Genomic DNA, 17,802 nt, shown 5'->3' on the forward strand with positions numbered 1-17,802 from the left:
TGCCACCCGTGTTTAAGAACCCACCATAGTCCAAGGTGATAGCGACTGTGACACAGTCGGCATTTCCTGAGTGTCGCTGTGAGCCAGTACTAATCGAGAGGCTTCTTGTGCAGTAACTAATTTAACCTCATAACCTCTTTGAGGCAGGTACTGTTCGTATGCCGTGAGGCCCCTTTTCCAGAAGAGAAACTAAGCCAAGAGCGTCCATTAACATGCGTGTGTTCCAACAGGATTTGTCCAAAACCCTGCTGATGTACACCGTCCCTGCCGTCCAGGGCTTCTTCCGCTCCATCTCCTTGTCACGAGGCAACAACCTCCAGGACACACTGAGGTATCAGAGCGGGCAGGGTCCTGACGGGCCGTGTGCACAGCTGGACAGGGAATTACTCGTGGCGTCCTCCTTCCCCACCCTGATGAGCATGTCCAAGAGGAAGGCTGACCAGCCTCCACCTGCCCAGGCCGGGAAGGAGGGGCGGCCGGAGAAGGCTGCGCGCGCACTCTGGCAGGGAGGGAGACGCAGAGCTGTTTGTGGCAGTAGTGCTGAAAGCCCCTCAGCTTTTTTTCTTTTTATTTGTTTATTTGTTTATTTTGTATGTTTGAGAGATAGTGAGTGAGAGAGAGAGAAGGAATGGGGGAGAGGCAGAGGGAGAAGCAGACTCCCCACTGAGCAGGGAACCCAACATGGGGTTGATGTCAGGATCCTGAGATCATGACCTAAGCCAAAGCCAGATGCTTAACTGACTGAGCGACCCAGGTGCCTCGCCTCAGCTTTGAGACACCACTTAGAGTGGCCCAAACAAATGGCACAGACCGGCCAGCCCAGAGACTGTGGGTGACAGGGGCAGCTGAGTCCTGCATTTACCCTGTTGCCACTGGTCTCCAGGTGACTTTCTGTGTGTGCGAAGATTCTCCATAGGTTGTCCCTGGGCTCCTCAGTTAGATCTTTGAGCTTAGACGATGCTGCACCCTCTACATTATCTGGAATAAAATAAGCATTCACTTGGGATGCCCCTCCTGGTGTTGACCCAAGTATTCCACTTGATCTTAGCCAAAAAGCCGAGAAGCGATTGACCCAAGTATTAATAGCCGTCACCAACCACCCTTCCCTGGTGGTCCCCGAGACCAGACACTATAGAACCACTGATTTGAGGCCCTGCCAATTATTCTTTTTTTTTTTTTTTAAGAGTTATTTATTTTAGAGAGAGAAAGTATGAATGGGGGGAGAGAGAGGGAATCCTCATGCAGACACCTGCTGAGCGCAGAGCCCGATGTGGGACCCGATCCCAGGACCCTGAGATCATGACCTGAGCCAAAATCAAGAGTCGGACACAACTGACTGAGCCACCCAGGCGCCCCTTTGCCAATTATTCTTTTCTCAAGAGTCTTAAAGATTATAAAAATAAAAAAACAAAAACTGAGAAACTCGATTTTCTGTGATTTTCTTATTTGTCTTCTCCAGAGTCCTCACCTTATGGTTTGACTATGGTCACTGGCCAGATGTAAATGAAGCCTTAGTGGAAGGGGTGAAAGCGATCCAGATCGATACTTGGTTACAGGTAAGGCGGGCTCAGGTCTCCCCCCTGCTCTGTCTCCCCCTGGGCTCATGCGGTGATCAGTGAACGGGTAAAGGAGGGCGGGATGGGTCCCAAGGTCGAGACTCCATATTTTCTTTAGTTTCTCCCAGAGAACTGAAGGGAGTAAACTCTTTCAGAGTTCCACAGCATCTGCCACAACAGGTTTCGAGAGCCGGTCAGTGCCCAGAATAACAAGTAGTTGTTTCTGCCCCTCACGCGCTGCGCACCATGTCTCTCTGAATCCAGGTCATACCGCAGCTCATCGCGAGAATCGATACACCCAGGCCCTTGGTGGGCCGCCTCATTCACCAGCTTCTCACAGACATTGGCCGGTACCACCCCCAGGTATGTGGGCCCCCGGGCAGTTCCTCCTTGAACCATGGACCTTTCCATCTGGATCCCGGCCTTTCCTAAGTCTGCTCTAGGGGCATAAGGCAGGAACCAGGAACCAGGCATCCCCTCTGGCTGGCTGGCAGGCCCGGGCCCAGGCCCAGGGCCTTCCTGAAGAGAAAGACCTCCCCCCACCCCCGCACCCACCCCAAGACTGAGTGATGGACTCAAATCAGTGTCAGCAGCGTCTTCTCCGTCTCTCTCATCTTCCTGAAAGTCCGAGTTTGCGAGTGTTCCTTCCATGTCTGCCTCAGGCCCTCATCTACCCACTGACCGTGGCCTCTAAGTCCACCACGACGGCCCGCCACAACGCAGCCAACAAGATCCTGAAGAACATGTGCGAGCACAGTAACACCCTGGTCCAGCAGGCCATGATGGTGAGTCCGGCCCGTGCCGGTGCTGCCGGCAGGAGGACCTGCTGTCTCTCCCACACAGCCTTTCAGTCAGTCAGCTCATCCTCGGTGCCTCTCGCTTGTCCCCTTTGGTCCAGGTGAGCGAGGAGCTCATCCGCGTGGCCATCCTCTGGCACGAGATGTGGCACGAAGGCCTGGAAGAGGCCTCCCGTTTGTACTTCGGGGAGAGGAACGTGAAGGGCATGTTCGAGGTGCTGGAGCCCCTGCACGCCATGATGGAGCGGGGCCCCCAGACTCTGAAGGAAACATCTTTTAATCAGGTATGGGATGAGAAAGCACAGCATGACATGACCCAAAGCCTTTACCAGACCCCTTTCCCTCTGGCCTTCCTCCTGACGTGACTAAAACATATTCTGACGGAGGTCACGGGATATAGAAACACCAGCAATTTAATCGTCACGAACTTATGAGAACCCTCCCCGACTTTAACCAGAAAACCATGAGATCCTTGCTGAGCTCATCCTGCCTCTCCTTCCTTTGCCCATAAGCCGTCCCAGGACTGGGGCCTCCAGGACGGGGCCTCCCCACAGCCGCCATCCAGCCGTAGCGTGTGGCCGAGCAGTTGTGCCGTCTGCTTGGGGCTTCAGCATGGGGCGCAGTCCACACCTGACGGCTCACAGACATGCCCTGCTTCCCCGCCCAGGCATATGGTCGAGACCTAATGGAGGCCCAAGAGTGGTGCAGGAAGTACATGAAATCCGGGAACGTCAAGGACCTCACCCAAGCCTGGGACCTCTATTATCATGTGTTCAGGCGGATTTCTAAGCAGCTGCCCCAGGTAGGACCTTTGGGCTCTAGCAGCGTTCACCATCATCATCCCTCAGGTTTTCCTCTTTGTGAATGTTCTGACACTAACTCTAAAGCCTCTGGTTTTACTTTTATCTACAAATTCTAGGACAAGTCATTGCCGTTAGCAATCTATTAAAAAAATACCCAAATTGCACGTAAGCCCCTCCCCGCCGGCAGCCAGCTGACCCCTGTGGTACTTGTTCGCAGCTCACCTCCCTAGAGCTGCAGTATGTGTCCCCCAAACTTCTGATGTGCCGGGACCTCGAACTGGCCGTGCCCGGAACGTACGACCCCAACCAGCCGATCATTCGCATTCAGTCCATAGCGCCGTCCCTGCAGGTCATCACCTCCAAGCAGAGGCCCCGGAAGCTGACGCTCATGGGTAAGGACGCCTGCGGCTCCCGCCACCCGCAGCCCCCCAACCCTGGCCGAACCTCTCCCCTTTTCTAAGGTCTCCGCTCCCCGTCCACACCACTCATCTTCCCATGCGGCCTCTCTCCCGGGTTTATGGAGAGAGAGAGCACAAGCGGGTTCCCTGTCACATCGTCCCCAGGACTCCTCGTCTGTTCACACCGTTGCGGTGCTCACGGGAGGCCCGAGCGCCCTGCAGAGCAGGTGGAGGGAACCGCAGAGGTGTGCGGCGTGGGCGTGTGGGGAGGCAGGTGGCTGCAGGGGACTGACAGGGCAAACAAAGGGGCATCCGGGGGCGGGTGTGGTAGGTGACGAGCAGGGCTGAAGAAAGGGCTCCTGAGCTCTCGAATGTTCTCCTTCACCATCATGGTTTCTCTCCGTGGGAAATGGCTGTGTAAAAGGAACAAACTGATGTGGAAATGAGTTCTCCCGGTGAGCTCTGTGGCCTACCTGGGGTGGCTACGGCAGGCCCAGATGCTCTGACGACCCTCCGAGGGTTCTCACTTTCAATATAGTTCATGCTTTTTAAATGTTGGAGTTATTCACCAGTCCAGTTCGTCATGGTTCCCAGGAGATCATCTCTCCGTGGGCTCGCATCTCCTGATACTCAAACATGGGTCAGTCAGGTTCTCCACAGTATTTCATGAGAGACTTGAATGAAGGGCCTGTTTCCTTCTGTGAGCAGAGTCAAGAGAGCCAACAGTGAGAAGCTATGACTCACCCCACCCTCCAGACCCGAGAGGGCAAGGAGCCCATTGAGAACACAAAACCTAGAAAGAGAGGCCATCCACCACTAGAGCTGTAGCCCAGGGGGAGGAACACTGGAAACTTCTAGAACCGGAGCCTGGCCCGTTGTCAGGAGCAAACCCTTTGGCCTCTCTCTTCCCACCCGCTGATTTCCCTCCTGCCAGTGCCCCCATTGGCCAAGCCCAACTGGGAGCTGAGGTGATGCAGTCCCCAGGAGCCAGGCTTCACAGGCCCAATCCAGACATTAGGGCGGAGAGTGGTTGTGAGGGGGAGCACGCAGAACGACCATCCCTGCAGAATCTGTCCTGATCTCCAAAGACAGCTGTTTTTAATTTTATTTATTTTTAATTTGACCAGCATTTCGTTGGGGGATGATCAAAAGCGGGGCCATTCTTTTCATGAGTCCTAGAGTACTCTCATGTTTGTGTGCAAGTGGGGCTGGGCAGGGTACACGTAAGAGCTTGGGGGTACAGGGCTTGTCTGTGCTAACGGCTCCCACCATTCCCACAGGCAGCAACGGGCATGAGTTTGTTTTCCTCCTGAAGGGCCACGAAGACCTGCGGCAGGACGAGCGAGTGATGCAGCTCTTCGGCCTGGTCAACACCCTTCTGGCCAACGACCCGACGTCTCTTCGCAAGAACCTCAGGTAATCAGGACGTGGTGGCGGGGGTTGGGGAGAGTAGTGGCACAGCAGTGACGTGACGGGTCATCTGGGCTTTCCTTACATCCCTCCCATGTGGTCGTGTCCCTCCACGAAAGCAGTTCTAGAGCTAGTGTACCTGGCAGGAAGTCATCAGTAGCCAAGGTGTTGAACACAGCAAAGAGCTGTCCCTACGTTTGCGTGCTTTGAAGGGAAACACCTGTAACAACCACCAGAGGGTCCAGAATGGAACAGCCCGTGGCTGTTAGACTAGAGATGCTGCACGGCCTGTGTGTTTACCTTCCCCGGCCGCCCCGCTGTCTTCCTCCCCGTTCTGTTAAGAACATGGATGTTAAGTTGGAGGGGTGGGGTTGGGGGGCATTCAGCTCGCTCCTCTGTGTTGTGCGGGGGTCGGAGGCGGACTCTGCTTACATCCGATAACCAACCCTGCCTTCCGGGGGCGCCAGCATCCAGAGATACGCCGTCATCCCCTTATCCACCAACTCGGGACTCATCGGCTGGGTCCCACACTGCGACACGCTGCACGCCCTCATCCGGGACTACAGAGAGAAGAAGAAGATCCTTCTCAACATCGAGCATCGCATCATGTTGCGGGTACGTGGTGAGGCCTTCACGGCCTTGATGTAACTCGCCAGTCAGGAACTCTACAGAGCTGCTCTTCTCGTCCTTCTGTGTATGTGCGGAAAGTCTGTGTCACCGGAAGATCTGGTTGGGAGACAAAGCGAGTCCTAACGCAGATTACCTCTAAGGAACAGGACCGTAGAGCCCAGAAATTAGGTGTCCAGCCTTCTAGGTGAGACTGGATGGTATTGTTGATCAGGGGATCAACTGATGTGGACGGGACACGGGCCACCCAGGGAGATGATGGCAGTAGAGGTGCAAGTAGTAAGAGATCTGTCATCCAAAACCTCGTTGCCTCCCGCGCTCTCCTTTGCACCAGCAGACTTAAGCTCGGGTGGGACCTGACGTCTCACCCTTCAGCCCTAGCAGTTCCCATGGTCACCCAGTTCTGTTGGCCACACCCTCCCCCCTACTTTGGCACTGTTCTTATCTCCTTTGGGCTGGTGTGGTGAGATCAGAACCCAGCTCTGCCTGGGCCCAGAGCCTGATGTCCCCCTGGATTGAAGCTACCAGTTCAGGGCCACTCGCAGAGCGCTTGTGTCCCAATGCAGATGGCTCCGGACTACGATCACCTGACGCTGATGCAGAAGGTGGAGGTGTTCGAGCACGCCGTCAACAACACCGCCGGCGACGACCTGGCCAAACTGCTGTGGCTCAAAAGCCCCAGCTCCGAGGTACGACCCGCTGGGCTCCTCGCACCGGCGCTGCTTTCTGGTCTGTTCACGTGCACCCGGTGGACGCGTCTTCAGGACGAGCAGCTGTGGACTGTGCACCGTCTTTTGTTACTGAGATTACCTGGGCGAGCCGTGCCGTTCAGCAGATATGGATTTAGTAATTTAGTGTTTCTCCCGTTTCTTGCAATAGCATTTGAGCTGTGTTTAGAAGAAGGATATTAACCCCATTTCGTATGTTAGAAATTTCCTGCTTATTTGGTTTTTAATTTTTGTTCTGGTATGTTCCTTGGTTTGGGACTTTTGTTTTTGATGTGTAGACACTTTTAAAAGTTGGAAGTTACCGGATTTTTATCCTTTTCTTTGAAGTTTCTACCTTCAGCTTTATATTTAGAAAGGCCCTCTCTGCCTCAAGATTGTGTATCTTTCTACATTCATTTACTTGTGCTGATTATAAAACTTGTTTTTCCATTTAAATCCTCGACCCAATTCGGAATTTGAGATTAAAGATTCAGATTTTACTTTTTTGAGATGATTAGTCAACACCACAGTATTTACCAAATAATCCTTCCTTTTCCTACTGTTTAAGAAAGTCTATTTTTATTATACAAAAAGCTATTCTCTGCCATTGGATTTCTTTCTGGGGCTTCTGTTTTATTTCATTGATGTCTCTAAAGCCTATTTCTCTTCAAGTATCATACTGTTAATACAACTGTGTTTTGGGTTTTTTTTTTAAGATTTTATTTATTTATTTGACAGAGAACACAAGTAGGCAGAGAGGCAGGCAGAGAGAGGGAGGGAGGCAGGCTCCTTGCTGAGCAGAGAGCCCGGTTCAGGGCTCAATCCCAGGACCCTGGGATCATGACCTGAGCTGAAGGCAGAGGCTTTAACCCACTGAGTCACCCAGGCGCCCCTGTTAATACAACTGTTAATGAAAAGTCTTTCCTCATTGGCTATTTTAATTTTTTCTTCTTCCAGATAAATTTTGGGGTCATTTTATCACAGTCCCCCCAAAAAAGAGCTACTGAATTTTCAGCAGAATTATATTAAATGTATCAAATAATTTAGGGAGTTATTACATTTTTACCGTCTTAAATGGACATTTTTATTTATTCGGGTCTTCACGTTCCTACACAAAGGTTAACTTTTTTTTTTACTCATCTGTGTTCTGTACATCTCTAGTTTATTACAAGCATAGTTTACCGCCGTTACAATTATGATTGAGATCTTTATTCCATTTTATGTTATTAACTGGTTACTGATGGGACATAAGGAAACAAATGATTGTGGTGCGATTCTGTTGAAGCTAGTTAGCTTCTAGAGCCACGGTTCATGTGCGCTCCTGTGTTCCAGGTGTGGTTTGACCGAAGAACCAACTACACCCGCTCGTTAGCAGTCATGTCCATGGTCGGGTATATTTTGGGCCTGGGAGATAGGTGAGTAAGTTGATTTTGGTTTTGTAGTCTTTTTTTACATGGTACCTTTCTGAAATAGTTTCCTTTTGTTTTCCAGTCAGATTTATGACCATTTGGTAAATAATTGTATTTTGTAACTTTGGATCTTCTTTGCAGTATCTACCTTAGTCCCTTTTTATTATCCATGCAACAGAACAACCCAGCAAACTAAAGAGAGGAAAACCTCAGTTCTAGGGCATCACCTTCTTTACAGGCTGGCTTACTATGTTAAAAACCATACACAGGGGCGCCTGGTTGGTTCGGTCACTAGAGCGTGTGATTCTTTATCTCTCGGGTTTGTGAGTTCAAGCCCCACATTGGGTGTAGAACTTACTAAAAAAAATTTTTTTTGATAGATTTTACTGATCCCGTAAACATTTATCACTGTGATAAATAATATTTCTGTAATTGAAACCAACCAAAGTAGGTCCCTCTGATATTTCTGAATAATAAATTTTATCCACGTGCACTGACTGAAAAAGTAGTTAAGGAATATTCAGAAATTGACTCTCTAGAAGTCTTTGAAAAACTAGTTCCTTGGTGTCTGCTCTCTCCTGGGATCACATCTCATGCAAATATTTGAGAATAAAAATAATTTTCTCCCACAGAAATAATAAATTCTTGTTTTTAAAAAAGAGCCAGGAAAATTCCTAGTGACAAAAGCCAGACGACCCTTCCTAGATGGGCATGGGGGCCCAGGAGATGGGACCACGTGCTGGGTGCTGAGGGGTGAAGATAGAGCCTCATCACTCTGAGATGCCAGCACTGCCACACAGGATCCATCTTGTGACCACAGATGTCAGGAACGCAACTGTGATGCACTGATCTCTCTCTGTTGCGGACCTAGAACAGGGATCAGCAAACTTTCTCTATAAAGGGCCAGATAAGAAATAATTTAGCCAATCAGAAAAAGACAGTTATCATGTGATCTCGTGATATGTGGAATTTGAAAAACAAGGTAGAGAGAGGAAGAGAGGAAAAATGAAATGGAATGAAACCAGAGAGGGAGACAGACCATAAGAGACTCTCAATCTCAGGAAACGAAGCGAGGGTTGCTGGAGGAGGGGTGATGAGTGCTGTGAATTGTGTAAGACTGATGATTCACAGACCTGTACCCCTGGAAGAAACAATATATTATGTGTTAATTAAAAAAATAAACGAAAAGGTAAATAAGCTTTGGCTCCCTCCCCAAAAAGAAATAACTTAGGCTTTGCTGGCCATATGATAACCTCACAGCTACTCGTGTCTGCCTGTGACACAAAAGTGGCCTGCGACAGTACATGGCGAATCGGCGGGGCCATGTCCAGAAACACTGTGTTTCCAGAGGCAGGTGGGGGCTGGCTTTAGCCTGTGGGCGGGGCCTGGACTGTCCCATCCTTGTTGATTTATTCGTCAGTGCCGCTCTAGTGACCCCTCCGTGCTCCCCTGTTTCTCAGACACCCGTCCAACCTGATGCTGGACCGGCTGAGCGGGAAGATCCTGCACATCGACTTCGGGGACTGCTTTGAGGTGACTGCGTGTTCCAGAACACCTGGTCAAGCTTACCTTGCCAGATGACCCCCTCTCACCCTCTGACCGTTCAGGCAAATTTAAGCGCAAAATGCATCACCCTGATCCCTGCGTCTCCTACCAAAGCTGCAGAAAGTCAAACTAAGACGTGAAGTCCATGCTCCTTGGTACTTGCCACAGTCGGACTCTAACCTTTTTTGAGGCAAGGGCCGCTGCGCACGCGCCTCTGAGTGGCGGAATCTTCATCCCTGAATTGGCCTGCTGGGCAGAGGCCTATTGTGATGCACACTTGTCCTTTTTCTTTGTTCCCTCTATCCCTGTGTGTGTATGTGTGTGTGTGTGTGTCTCTTTAGTTATCTTTTTTAAATCCCTGTGACAAGTCCCCTCACTAAACTAAAACTACTCCATTTCTGTGTCCTCATTGAAATCAATGCAAAGAAAAGCTACCTGCCTTTGCCTGGCTTTATCTAAAGAACATGATCTAGCCTGGAAAAAAAATTAATTAAATAAAACACAAAACTAAAGGAAAAGAAAAACAATCTAGCCACTGAACCTGGTTTTTCTCTTTTATGTCCCCATAGGTTGCTATGACCAGGGAGAAATTCCCAGAGAAGATTCCGTTTAGACTAACGAGAATGCTGACCAATGCTATGGAGGTGAGCGGGTCTTGGGAACAAGCTGCTTTGGGATGGGGCCAACATAGTCAGGCCCAGCGCCGCACACAGGCTGGCTTGTTCGGTCTTATCAGTTCCCCAGAATCCCTGCGTTGGTTCTGTGGTTGTTTTCTGGTATTTTCCATCATGTTAAAAATGCTCGACCTTTGAGAGTCTCATCATGCTTCACGTCAGACCTTGTGTCCTATGAATCACAGGCCTGACCTGATCCCTTGCTCTGAACACGTTCCCAGCATGATACACCAGTAGCGGCCTGTGTCTGCTTCCTCAGTGTGGGTGACAGACCCTCTCAACTAGCTTCGGGTCCTGAGGCCATCAGGGCAGGGCCGGGGCCGTTGACTTCCGTGACGAGTGGCTCTGGTGCTGCAGGTCACCGGTCTGGATGGCAACTACAGGATCACGTGTCACACGGTGATGGAAGTGCTTCGGGAACACAAGGACAGTGTCATGGCCGTGCTGGAGGCCTTTGTCTATGACCCCTTGCTCAACTGGAGGCTGATGGACAGTGAGTGTCACCAAGTGCTGTGGAGCGGGAGCCCGTCCCCTCAGATCTAGGAGTAGGTGACATGTTACATGTCACCAACCTCGCTCCCTGCGGGCCTGGAGCCTGAGCTGGGCTACTGAGCTGTTGCATTGTGTTTTCACAGAGCTGGTCCAGTGGCTAGAAATGAATTTCAAGTATTTTTTCTTATTAACTACAACAAAAACGCCAACCACTAATTTAAATATTAATTATAATACTTTCAGGATAAGCCCTGGTGATTTTTGTTTGTTTGGACTTCATGGAGAGTAGCAAGCTGGACTCTTGTGATCTGGGGCAGCAGCATCTCCATCTCCCCTTTGCTGCTCCTCCTCGGAAGAGGAGACAGACCCAGGGGTCTCACCCGCCACCCATCAGTCCCTCTCTCACCTTCTGTTATCTGGTCCACAGCGTCTAAATTCAGACACAGTGACACAGAATCCTGCAATCCCACAGGACTGCACACCTGTGCTAACACCCGCTGAGTCCCAAGTGATCCATGCTGGGCCCTCTCCTGGGGGCTTTAGCTTTTAGTACAATTGTACTTTGATGGTGGTAAGAAAATATCATGTCAACAAAGTTTCTCTCAAGTCGAAGTTTGAAGCCCTTTTTATCCTCTCTCTGTTTCTTTCCTTAGCAAATACCAAAGGCAACAAGCGGTCCCGAACAAGGACGGATTCCTACTCTGCTGGCCAGTCAGTAGGTGAGTCCCTCCCCCGGGAGACTGCAGCTTCTGTCTGCTTTTGTCCAGAGTGTGTCTTGAACAGGGCGAGCTTTGTGATTGCCGTGAGGAAGCATGGCGGAGGTGGTGACATGCCAAGAAGCGTGTTTTCTAGAGGCTCTGACCAGGGGCACAGTCCTGCAGTGATTCCCTCCCTGCTAAAATAGCATCTAACGGGCATTTAGTTAACTTCAGAAAGTTGGTCTCGAAGTATTTACTGAGCATAATTTTTTTTTTCAGTTTCATGCCTCTCACGACAGAGTGGGTACCTAAGGCTCAGAAATTTTGATCAAACTATCTGAGCTTAATCTATAAAAACACATTTAGGGACACCTGAGTGGCTCAGTCAGTTAAACGTCTACCTTCAGCTCAGGTCACGATCCCGGGGTCCTGGGATTGAGTCCCGCATTGGGCTCCTTGCTTAGTGGGGAGCCTGCTTCACCCTCGGCCTGCTGCTCCCCCTGCTTGTGCTCTCTCTCTAACAAAGAAATAAATAAAATCTTTAAAACAAAAATTAAAAAACCAAAACTAAAAGTATATCTGATTATTAACCAGTATTTAGTATGCCCTATAGTGGTGTCTGGACTGGGATAATTATTAACTGTATCACCATGGTCCTAGAGCATTGTTAATAGCTCAGAAATAGGAGGACGGGGCGCCTGAGTGGCTCAGTCAGGTAAGCATCTGCCTTCAGCTCAGGTCATGATCCCAGCGTCCTGGGATCAAGCCCCACATCGGGCTCCCTACTCAGTGGAGAGCCTGCTTCTCCCTCTCCCTCTGCCTGCTGCGCTGCCTACTTGTGCTCTCCATCTCTCTGTCAAATAAATAAATAAAATCTTAAAAAAAAAAATAGGACAGAAGCAGTAGAAGTGTATTCACGCTGCTGGTGGAGGGGCAGGGAAGCCACAGGAAACACTGTCCAAGAGTGGGTCCACAGAACAGGGTCCCAGGAAGATAATGCCCCTCCAAGAGCCAGAACACAGTTTGTGTATGGAACCTCTCAAAGGTCTTAGAGTAAAGCTGTTTAACTTTATTTCACACACTCCCCTCACCTCCCTCCCTGGCCCTCTCTTTTTTCCCTCATAACATCAAACAACACCCTACGTAGTTCACACCTTGAAAATAAATAAGTAAATATTCTCTGCAGACATTTATGGAACATGTGCAACTAGTTGCTTAGCTGAGCCAAGTAATGTTTAAGGATAAACATTATAACAAATAATGTTAAAAGAATGTGACCTACAGAGATTACCGTGGAGAAGCATCAGAATGACATTATAGAATCAACCAAACTGTATGGCCTAGGAACTAACACGAGAATAGTCAAGTCCATTGCATGATCCAGCAGGTGCATTTGGAGGAGAGCCCGTGAGGCTGAGAGAAAGGAGGTACCACTCTAAACGGCGGTCGTTTAGGGAGCTCCTGGGGCAGTGGGACTTAAACTGGCCTTACTGGGTGGGTGGATGGGAAGGAAGAGGGTGTTCTGGGCAGGAAATTGAGGTCCTGTCTGTGAACGGGTGTGGACTCTGGTCTGGACATCATGACACCATTTATGAACGATGCCTGAATTCCTCAGGGTGTCTGGGGTGCCCTCTGGGTGACCGGTCTCACCCGAAGTATGTGAGACTTAACGGGTTTCATTCCCAGGGTCCGCTTCAGTGGTACGCTATGGAGCAGACTCTTGTCTGCTGTCTGGGGCATGCCGAGAGGAACGGGGACAGCTGGTTCTGGTGGTCCCAGATGGTGGTAGACCTGGCTGGTTTTCTGTGGCTTAAACGTTAAGTTCTAAGTGATCATTCATGAAAGTATTACCAGACCTGGCTTCATTTTGAAGGCCTGGGGTGTACAAGGACAATGTGTAGATAACTTCATACTTCTGCTTCTAGACTCTCCTGAAGGCCACAGTCAGTGGAGGGTGACTATAAGCCTGAGGTCTTTCTCTGCCCAGAAAGGATGTATAAATTCCTCTGAAGAATAGCACTTCGGTCATGAGTGTAGCCCCCTGGAAGCTGGTGCTCTCTATGTTTTCATCAGTCGTTCCAGCAAGTTCTGCCAGGGATTCCGTCGCACTCCTGTGCTCTGTGTCAGAACGTCTTATAAATGTTGTTTGTTTAAAAAGTCACGCTTTGGAGATGTAAAACCTTTTAAACACACAGTGACCATCCTTCCTGTCCTTTCCCCTGAGAGGTCACAAGGTGCGCGTCCAGGGACTGTGGCGTGTGAGTGAGTAGAGCTAATGCTTGTGACAGTGGCTTCTTGGTGCTGGAATTTTCTGCCGATCGATTTTTTTTCCTCCTAGAAATTTTGGACGGTGTGGAACTTGGGGAGCCCGCCCATAAGAAAACAGGGACCACAGTGCCAGAATCTATCCATTCTTTCAGTAAGTCCGATCTCTGAGGAATCGCAGCCTTGACTAGCTCATTAAGAACACAACAGCTGTGCTGCACTGAGAGGGGTTGGTAAGATAAAGCAGCAAACCCACCTTTGAGCAGACAAGGGTCTGTGAATTTCTCATTCTCTTCTGAAAACATAGGCGCAGAGGAAGAGCTACTCAGCACTTACAGAAGCAAATATTTGCGAACAGCGGGGGCATCCGTTGAATCTGTTGTGACCACCCAGTCTCACTGTTCTTTCTCCCTTTGTGTATTTCAGTCGGAGACGGTTTGGTGAAACCCGAGGCCCTAAATAAGAAAGCTATTCAGATTATAAACAGGGTTCGAGACAAGCTCACTGGTGAGTGAGTGAGTGTGTGTGTTTACTTAAAAGGAACATAACATCTTGAGAGATTTTTCTCCCCTAGCGTGGGAGGTCAGCCCCTTCCCAGCTGCGCCTAAACTTTGACTCCGCAGCTAACTGGAGGGTCTCTGAGTCTGTCAGCTGGAGACCCTCTCTGATTCTCTAATGACCATTAAACTCATTTCAAGTGATGTTAATATCCTTATGCCAGACAGGGCTGAGTAAAGTTCAGTGGGGTCCAAAGTCAGCCAAATTCAGGCAAGTTTTTCTCATCATCATGGCTTGATACTAGAGCAAACCTGACCACTGTGATCCTCTGCCTTCCTGCACTCCCGGGGCTATTCCAGAGTGGAGAGCGTGGAAGGAGAGCACTGCATACTTCTGAAAACGAGACATGTCCTGTAGACCAGATGGTACGACAGGAGGTGGCAGTCAAGGGGGCCGAAGACCCCTGCACTATCACACCCTGTGTGCCACCTGGGCCTCTCTATCTGTTCATCTGGAAGAATGTCTTTCTCAAAATGTGGTGAGGCTCAGATGAGACATGGGATGCCGGTCCTCAGCATTCGGGCCTGGCACAGAAGTATTGAAGTCAAATTGTATTTATTTGTTGAACACCTAGATGCACTAGATGCTGAAGAAACTGCTGGTAAGAGCTGACGGGCCGCCTGCCCCCTTGGGGTCGGCATCGACAGGGGCAGTATTAGGTGCAAGAAAGGGCTTGGGCTGAGATGCCAGTCACAAGGGAATTTAAGTGCCGGAGTTCCAGGAAAGCTTCCTTGGGAAACAACCCTTGAGCTAAAATCTGAAGGAGGACATAATTAGAGGCAGAGTGTTCCAGGTAAAGGAAACAGCACATGTAAGGGCCCTGTGGTGGGAGCGAATCTGGCAAGAAAGACGGTCTGAATGCAGATGAGTCTGCAGAGAGAGAGATGGGAGAAGCACAGAAGCAGAGTGCCCACGCTCTGAGTGGGCCGGGTGGGATCGTACAGGGCCTTATACTTTCATCCTCCGTCCTAAGGGCAATGGGAAGACCCTGAGGTCTTGAAGTGGGGGACAGGGAGGCAGGAGGGGCCCGGTGGGTTTGCACTGGGGAATCCTCCCTGCACTGGCCAGGGAGGCTGTGTGGAGGGAGGGAGCTGCTGCCACATTTGTGACTGGACAGTTGACTAGATTAGGGAGGTGGCCTCCAGGTCTTCTGGAGGTAAAATCCAAAGGATCAATGAGGAGGCGCGAGGGATGGCAGGCACTGAGGACGGCTCCGAGTCACTGGTGGCCTCCTGAGAGCCTGGCAGCCAGGCCGGAGGGGTTGAAGAGAATGAGAAGTGAGTGAGGGAAGCGAGGCAGAGCAGACAAGTTTCAAACTTGTGAGGAGCCCGGCTGCATGGGGAAGGGGGTGGGGGCTGGCTCCAGCAGGTGTAGTGCGTGAGAGCCTTTTATTCCTTACGAGTTTACAAACGTTTGAAGACAGGCACGGCGGGGGGAGGGGGGTGACCTGCGAAGTGCTCTAGGAAGCGGGAGACGCTGGGATCAGAGCGCAGGTGAACTTAGCCTTCAGGGGAGGAGGTACAGCTCCCAGGTCGCAGCAGCACCGGAGAGGGAGCTCCTGTGGAACAGATCCAGCGCCTCGAGCACTGTCTGACACATCAGGGGTCCAGAGCGATGAGCTCGGTGAATGATGAGCTTGGAAAGTAGGAGACGAGGGCATGTGCTGACAGCGAGAAGCCAGCAGGGCAGCTTGGACATGTGGGGCCAGGGGAGGACGGGAAATGGCCCTTGTGCCAAAGAGGCTTCTTCAGCCGGCCACGAGTGCCCCTTCCGGGCTGAGCTGATGGGTTTGTGGTGGAAGCAGGTTTCCTATGGGAGGAAAGGCCCAACAATGGAGGTTCTAGGACTGAAACTGAGCCCAGTTTCTCATCTACTTGCCTGATGATGGCAGTAGATGAAGGAATCTGTACAAACCAGCCGCTGGATCTTCGCCACTGCGGGGCTCGGCCAACTGCAGGCCCTTCCCCTCTTTGAACCACGTCAGTGTTAGGAGGAGACTCGTGTGTATGCACATCACATGGCAGCCTTCGTCCTTGGGGACAAGTTAAAACTGAGCAGTGCTGTGCAGTCAGGCCAGCTGAACCGGGGGCAAGGACGGAGTGGAAAACCAGATGCAGAAGGACTGTGTGTGTTTCTCCCGTCCTAGGTCGAGACTTTTCTCATGACGAAACCCTGGATGTCCCAACACAGGTGGAGCTGCTCATCAAACAAGCAACGTCCCACGAAAACCTCTGTCAGTGCTACATCGGCTGGTGAGCGCCTGTGCGCGAAGCGTGGATACACACGCAGGGCCCCGTCCCATGCCCCAGTCCCGGCATGGCAGGAAGGACCTGGGGGGTTATCCAGAAAAGGGGATCATAGTGTCAGATCTCTTGAAAAGTTTGTATTCACTATGTGCACTCACCGTTCTAAAAAGGCAGGAACTTGAGAAACTTGGGTTCGTATTTAGAAGGCAAACACCAAATTAAATTAAAATTACTTTAAGAATGGTCTAGAAAGGTAGGTGAGTCCCTCTTTTTTGAGAGGAGGAGTGGGGTTCTTTTTGGACTTTGGCTGTCAATTCCAAGATAGAGGGAAGGACCAAGGAAAAGAAGCCAGAGCACTGACAGAGAGAGGAGAGGCAAAGACAAATTTATGATCTGGGATTATCACCTCAAGGACCACTCCGGGGTCTGCTTTGATTAATTGCCTGAGGCATGCTTGAAGGTAGAAACTTGAGAAGGAGGGTGATGGGGAAGTGTCCTTCTGGGGCCTCAGCAGGCATCAGCCCTTGACTGGAAATGATGAGTATGTCTGACACAGTTAGTTGTGGGAGATCTCAAGGAATGCCCCTGGGGGTTGTCAGACCTCCATTTTCAGTGTGTCTGTAAAGTTTTGAAAAAGGCCAAATTATTAAAATATTCCTTTTCTCTCTGTCATCTTAGGTGTCCTTTCTGGTAACACGAGGCCTAGACATGCCCACAGCGTTTCTCTTGAGGCTTTTGTACTTGGATATATGCTTCCACTAAACTGAAACCACGGTCAGAGAGCTTGACTTCGTTAAATACTTTGAAATGTAACTGAAACGTACTACTGTATATTAAACGTTGGTTTGAACCAACTGTCTAGCTGCTGTTGAAGAACACATTGTCAGAAACATAAGGCTTGATTTGGTTCCCAGGACAGTCAACACGGTAATACTACACCAATCAAGCCATTGATTTGGGAGAACAGAAGATCCATAACTTAGAAATACGGGTTTTGACTTAACTCACAAGAGAACTCATCATAAGCGTTGCTGATAGAAGAATGGCATAGTCGTTCCTCTCAACAAGAATACAGCCAACTCTGCACAGTCAAGAAGCCTCAGGCCGTGGAGGACATGTGTTAAGAATCAGAAGAAGCTGACTCGGTCACTTCCACCCATCCCATTACCTCACTGGTCCGCAGACAGCATCATTTGTAAGATGGGCCAAAATGGGTGGAAAGTGTCTGCCTGCTGCCTCCCCCGTGATGCTGTGACTTACACACTGCAGTCCAAGACCCGAATGCTGGGAGGGCAGTTTCTTCTGATGGCTGGGTGGCCTTCGCGGAGCAGGTGCACAGAGACCACGGTGCAGCAGGATAGGCCACAACAGCCTTCCCCGGCGCGGTCCTGGGATGTTTTTAGTGAAATCCAAACGCTCTGTGTTTAGAGCAAGGGCTTGGAAACAAATGCTGTCCTGCAGGTGCCAACCACAGAGAGGGAAGGTCTGGGACCTGCGGGAGTTCTGAGCAAAAGAAATATTAAACTAAATGCACAAAGTATCCAGTGTAGCCACTCTAGACACCATGTTGTATCTGAATAATTTTTGTGCCAATAAATGACATCAGAATTTTAAAAA

General features: G+C 50.2%; 1 protein-coding gene across 2 annotated transcripts in view; it reads left to right on the forward strand.

The window, feature by feature from the left end:
• MTOR (mechanistic target of rapamycin kinase) overlaps positions 1–17,802 on the forward strand; it is a 126,534-nt gene extending 108,732 nt beyond the window's left edge. For both annotated transcript variants that reach the window (XM_047724288.1, XM_047724287.1), the window contains exons 40-58: positions 231–331; positions 1,460–1,556; positions 1,821–1,919; positions 2,219–2,341; positions 2,455–2,637; positions 3,021–3,155; positions 3,374–3,548; positions 4,835–4,970; positions 5,432–5,579; positions 6,158–6,280; positions 7,631–7,713; positions 9,168–9,240; positions 9,822–9,896; positions 10,284–10,419; positions 11,072–11,137; positions 13,455–13,535; positions 13,808–13,888; positions 16,086–16,191; positions 16,864–17,802. In XM_047724288.1, coding sequence (XP_047580244.1) covers positions 231–331; positions 1,460–1,556; positions 1,821–1,919; positions 2,219–2,341; positions 2,455–2,637; positions 3,021–3,155; positions 3,374–3,548; positions 4,835–4,970; positions 5,432–5,579; positions 6,158–6,280; positions 7,631–7,713; positions 9,168–9,240; positions 9,822–9,896; positions 10,284–10,419; positions 11,072–11,137; positions 13,455–13,535; positions 13,808–13,888; positions 16,086–16,191; positions 16,864–16,879 — 2,037 coding nt within the window. In that variant the 3' untranslated portion in view covers positions 16,880–17,802. The remainder of the gene's footprint in view (positions 1–230; positions 332–1,459; positions 1,557–1,820; positions 1,920–2,218; positions 2,342–2,454; positions 2,638–3,020; positions 3,156–3,373; positions 3,549–4,834; positions 4,971–5,431; positions 5,580–6,157; positions 6,281–7,630; positions 7,714–9,167; positions 9,241–9,821; positions 9,897–10,283; positions 10,420–11,071; positions 11,138–13,454; positions 13,536–13,807; positions 13,889–16,085; positions 16,192–16,863) is intronic.

The sequence above is a fragment of the Lutra lutra genome, chromosome 4 (genome assembly GCF_902655055.1).
Source record: "Lutra lutra chromosome 4, mLutLut1.2, whole genome shotgun sequence".
In the NCBI taxonomy this organism is placed as follows: Eukaryota; Metazoa; Chordata; class Mammalia; order Carnivora; family Mustelidae; genus Lutra; species Lutra lutra.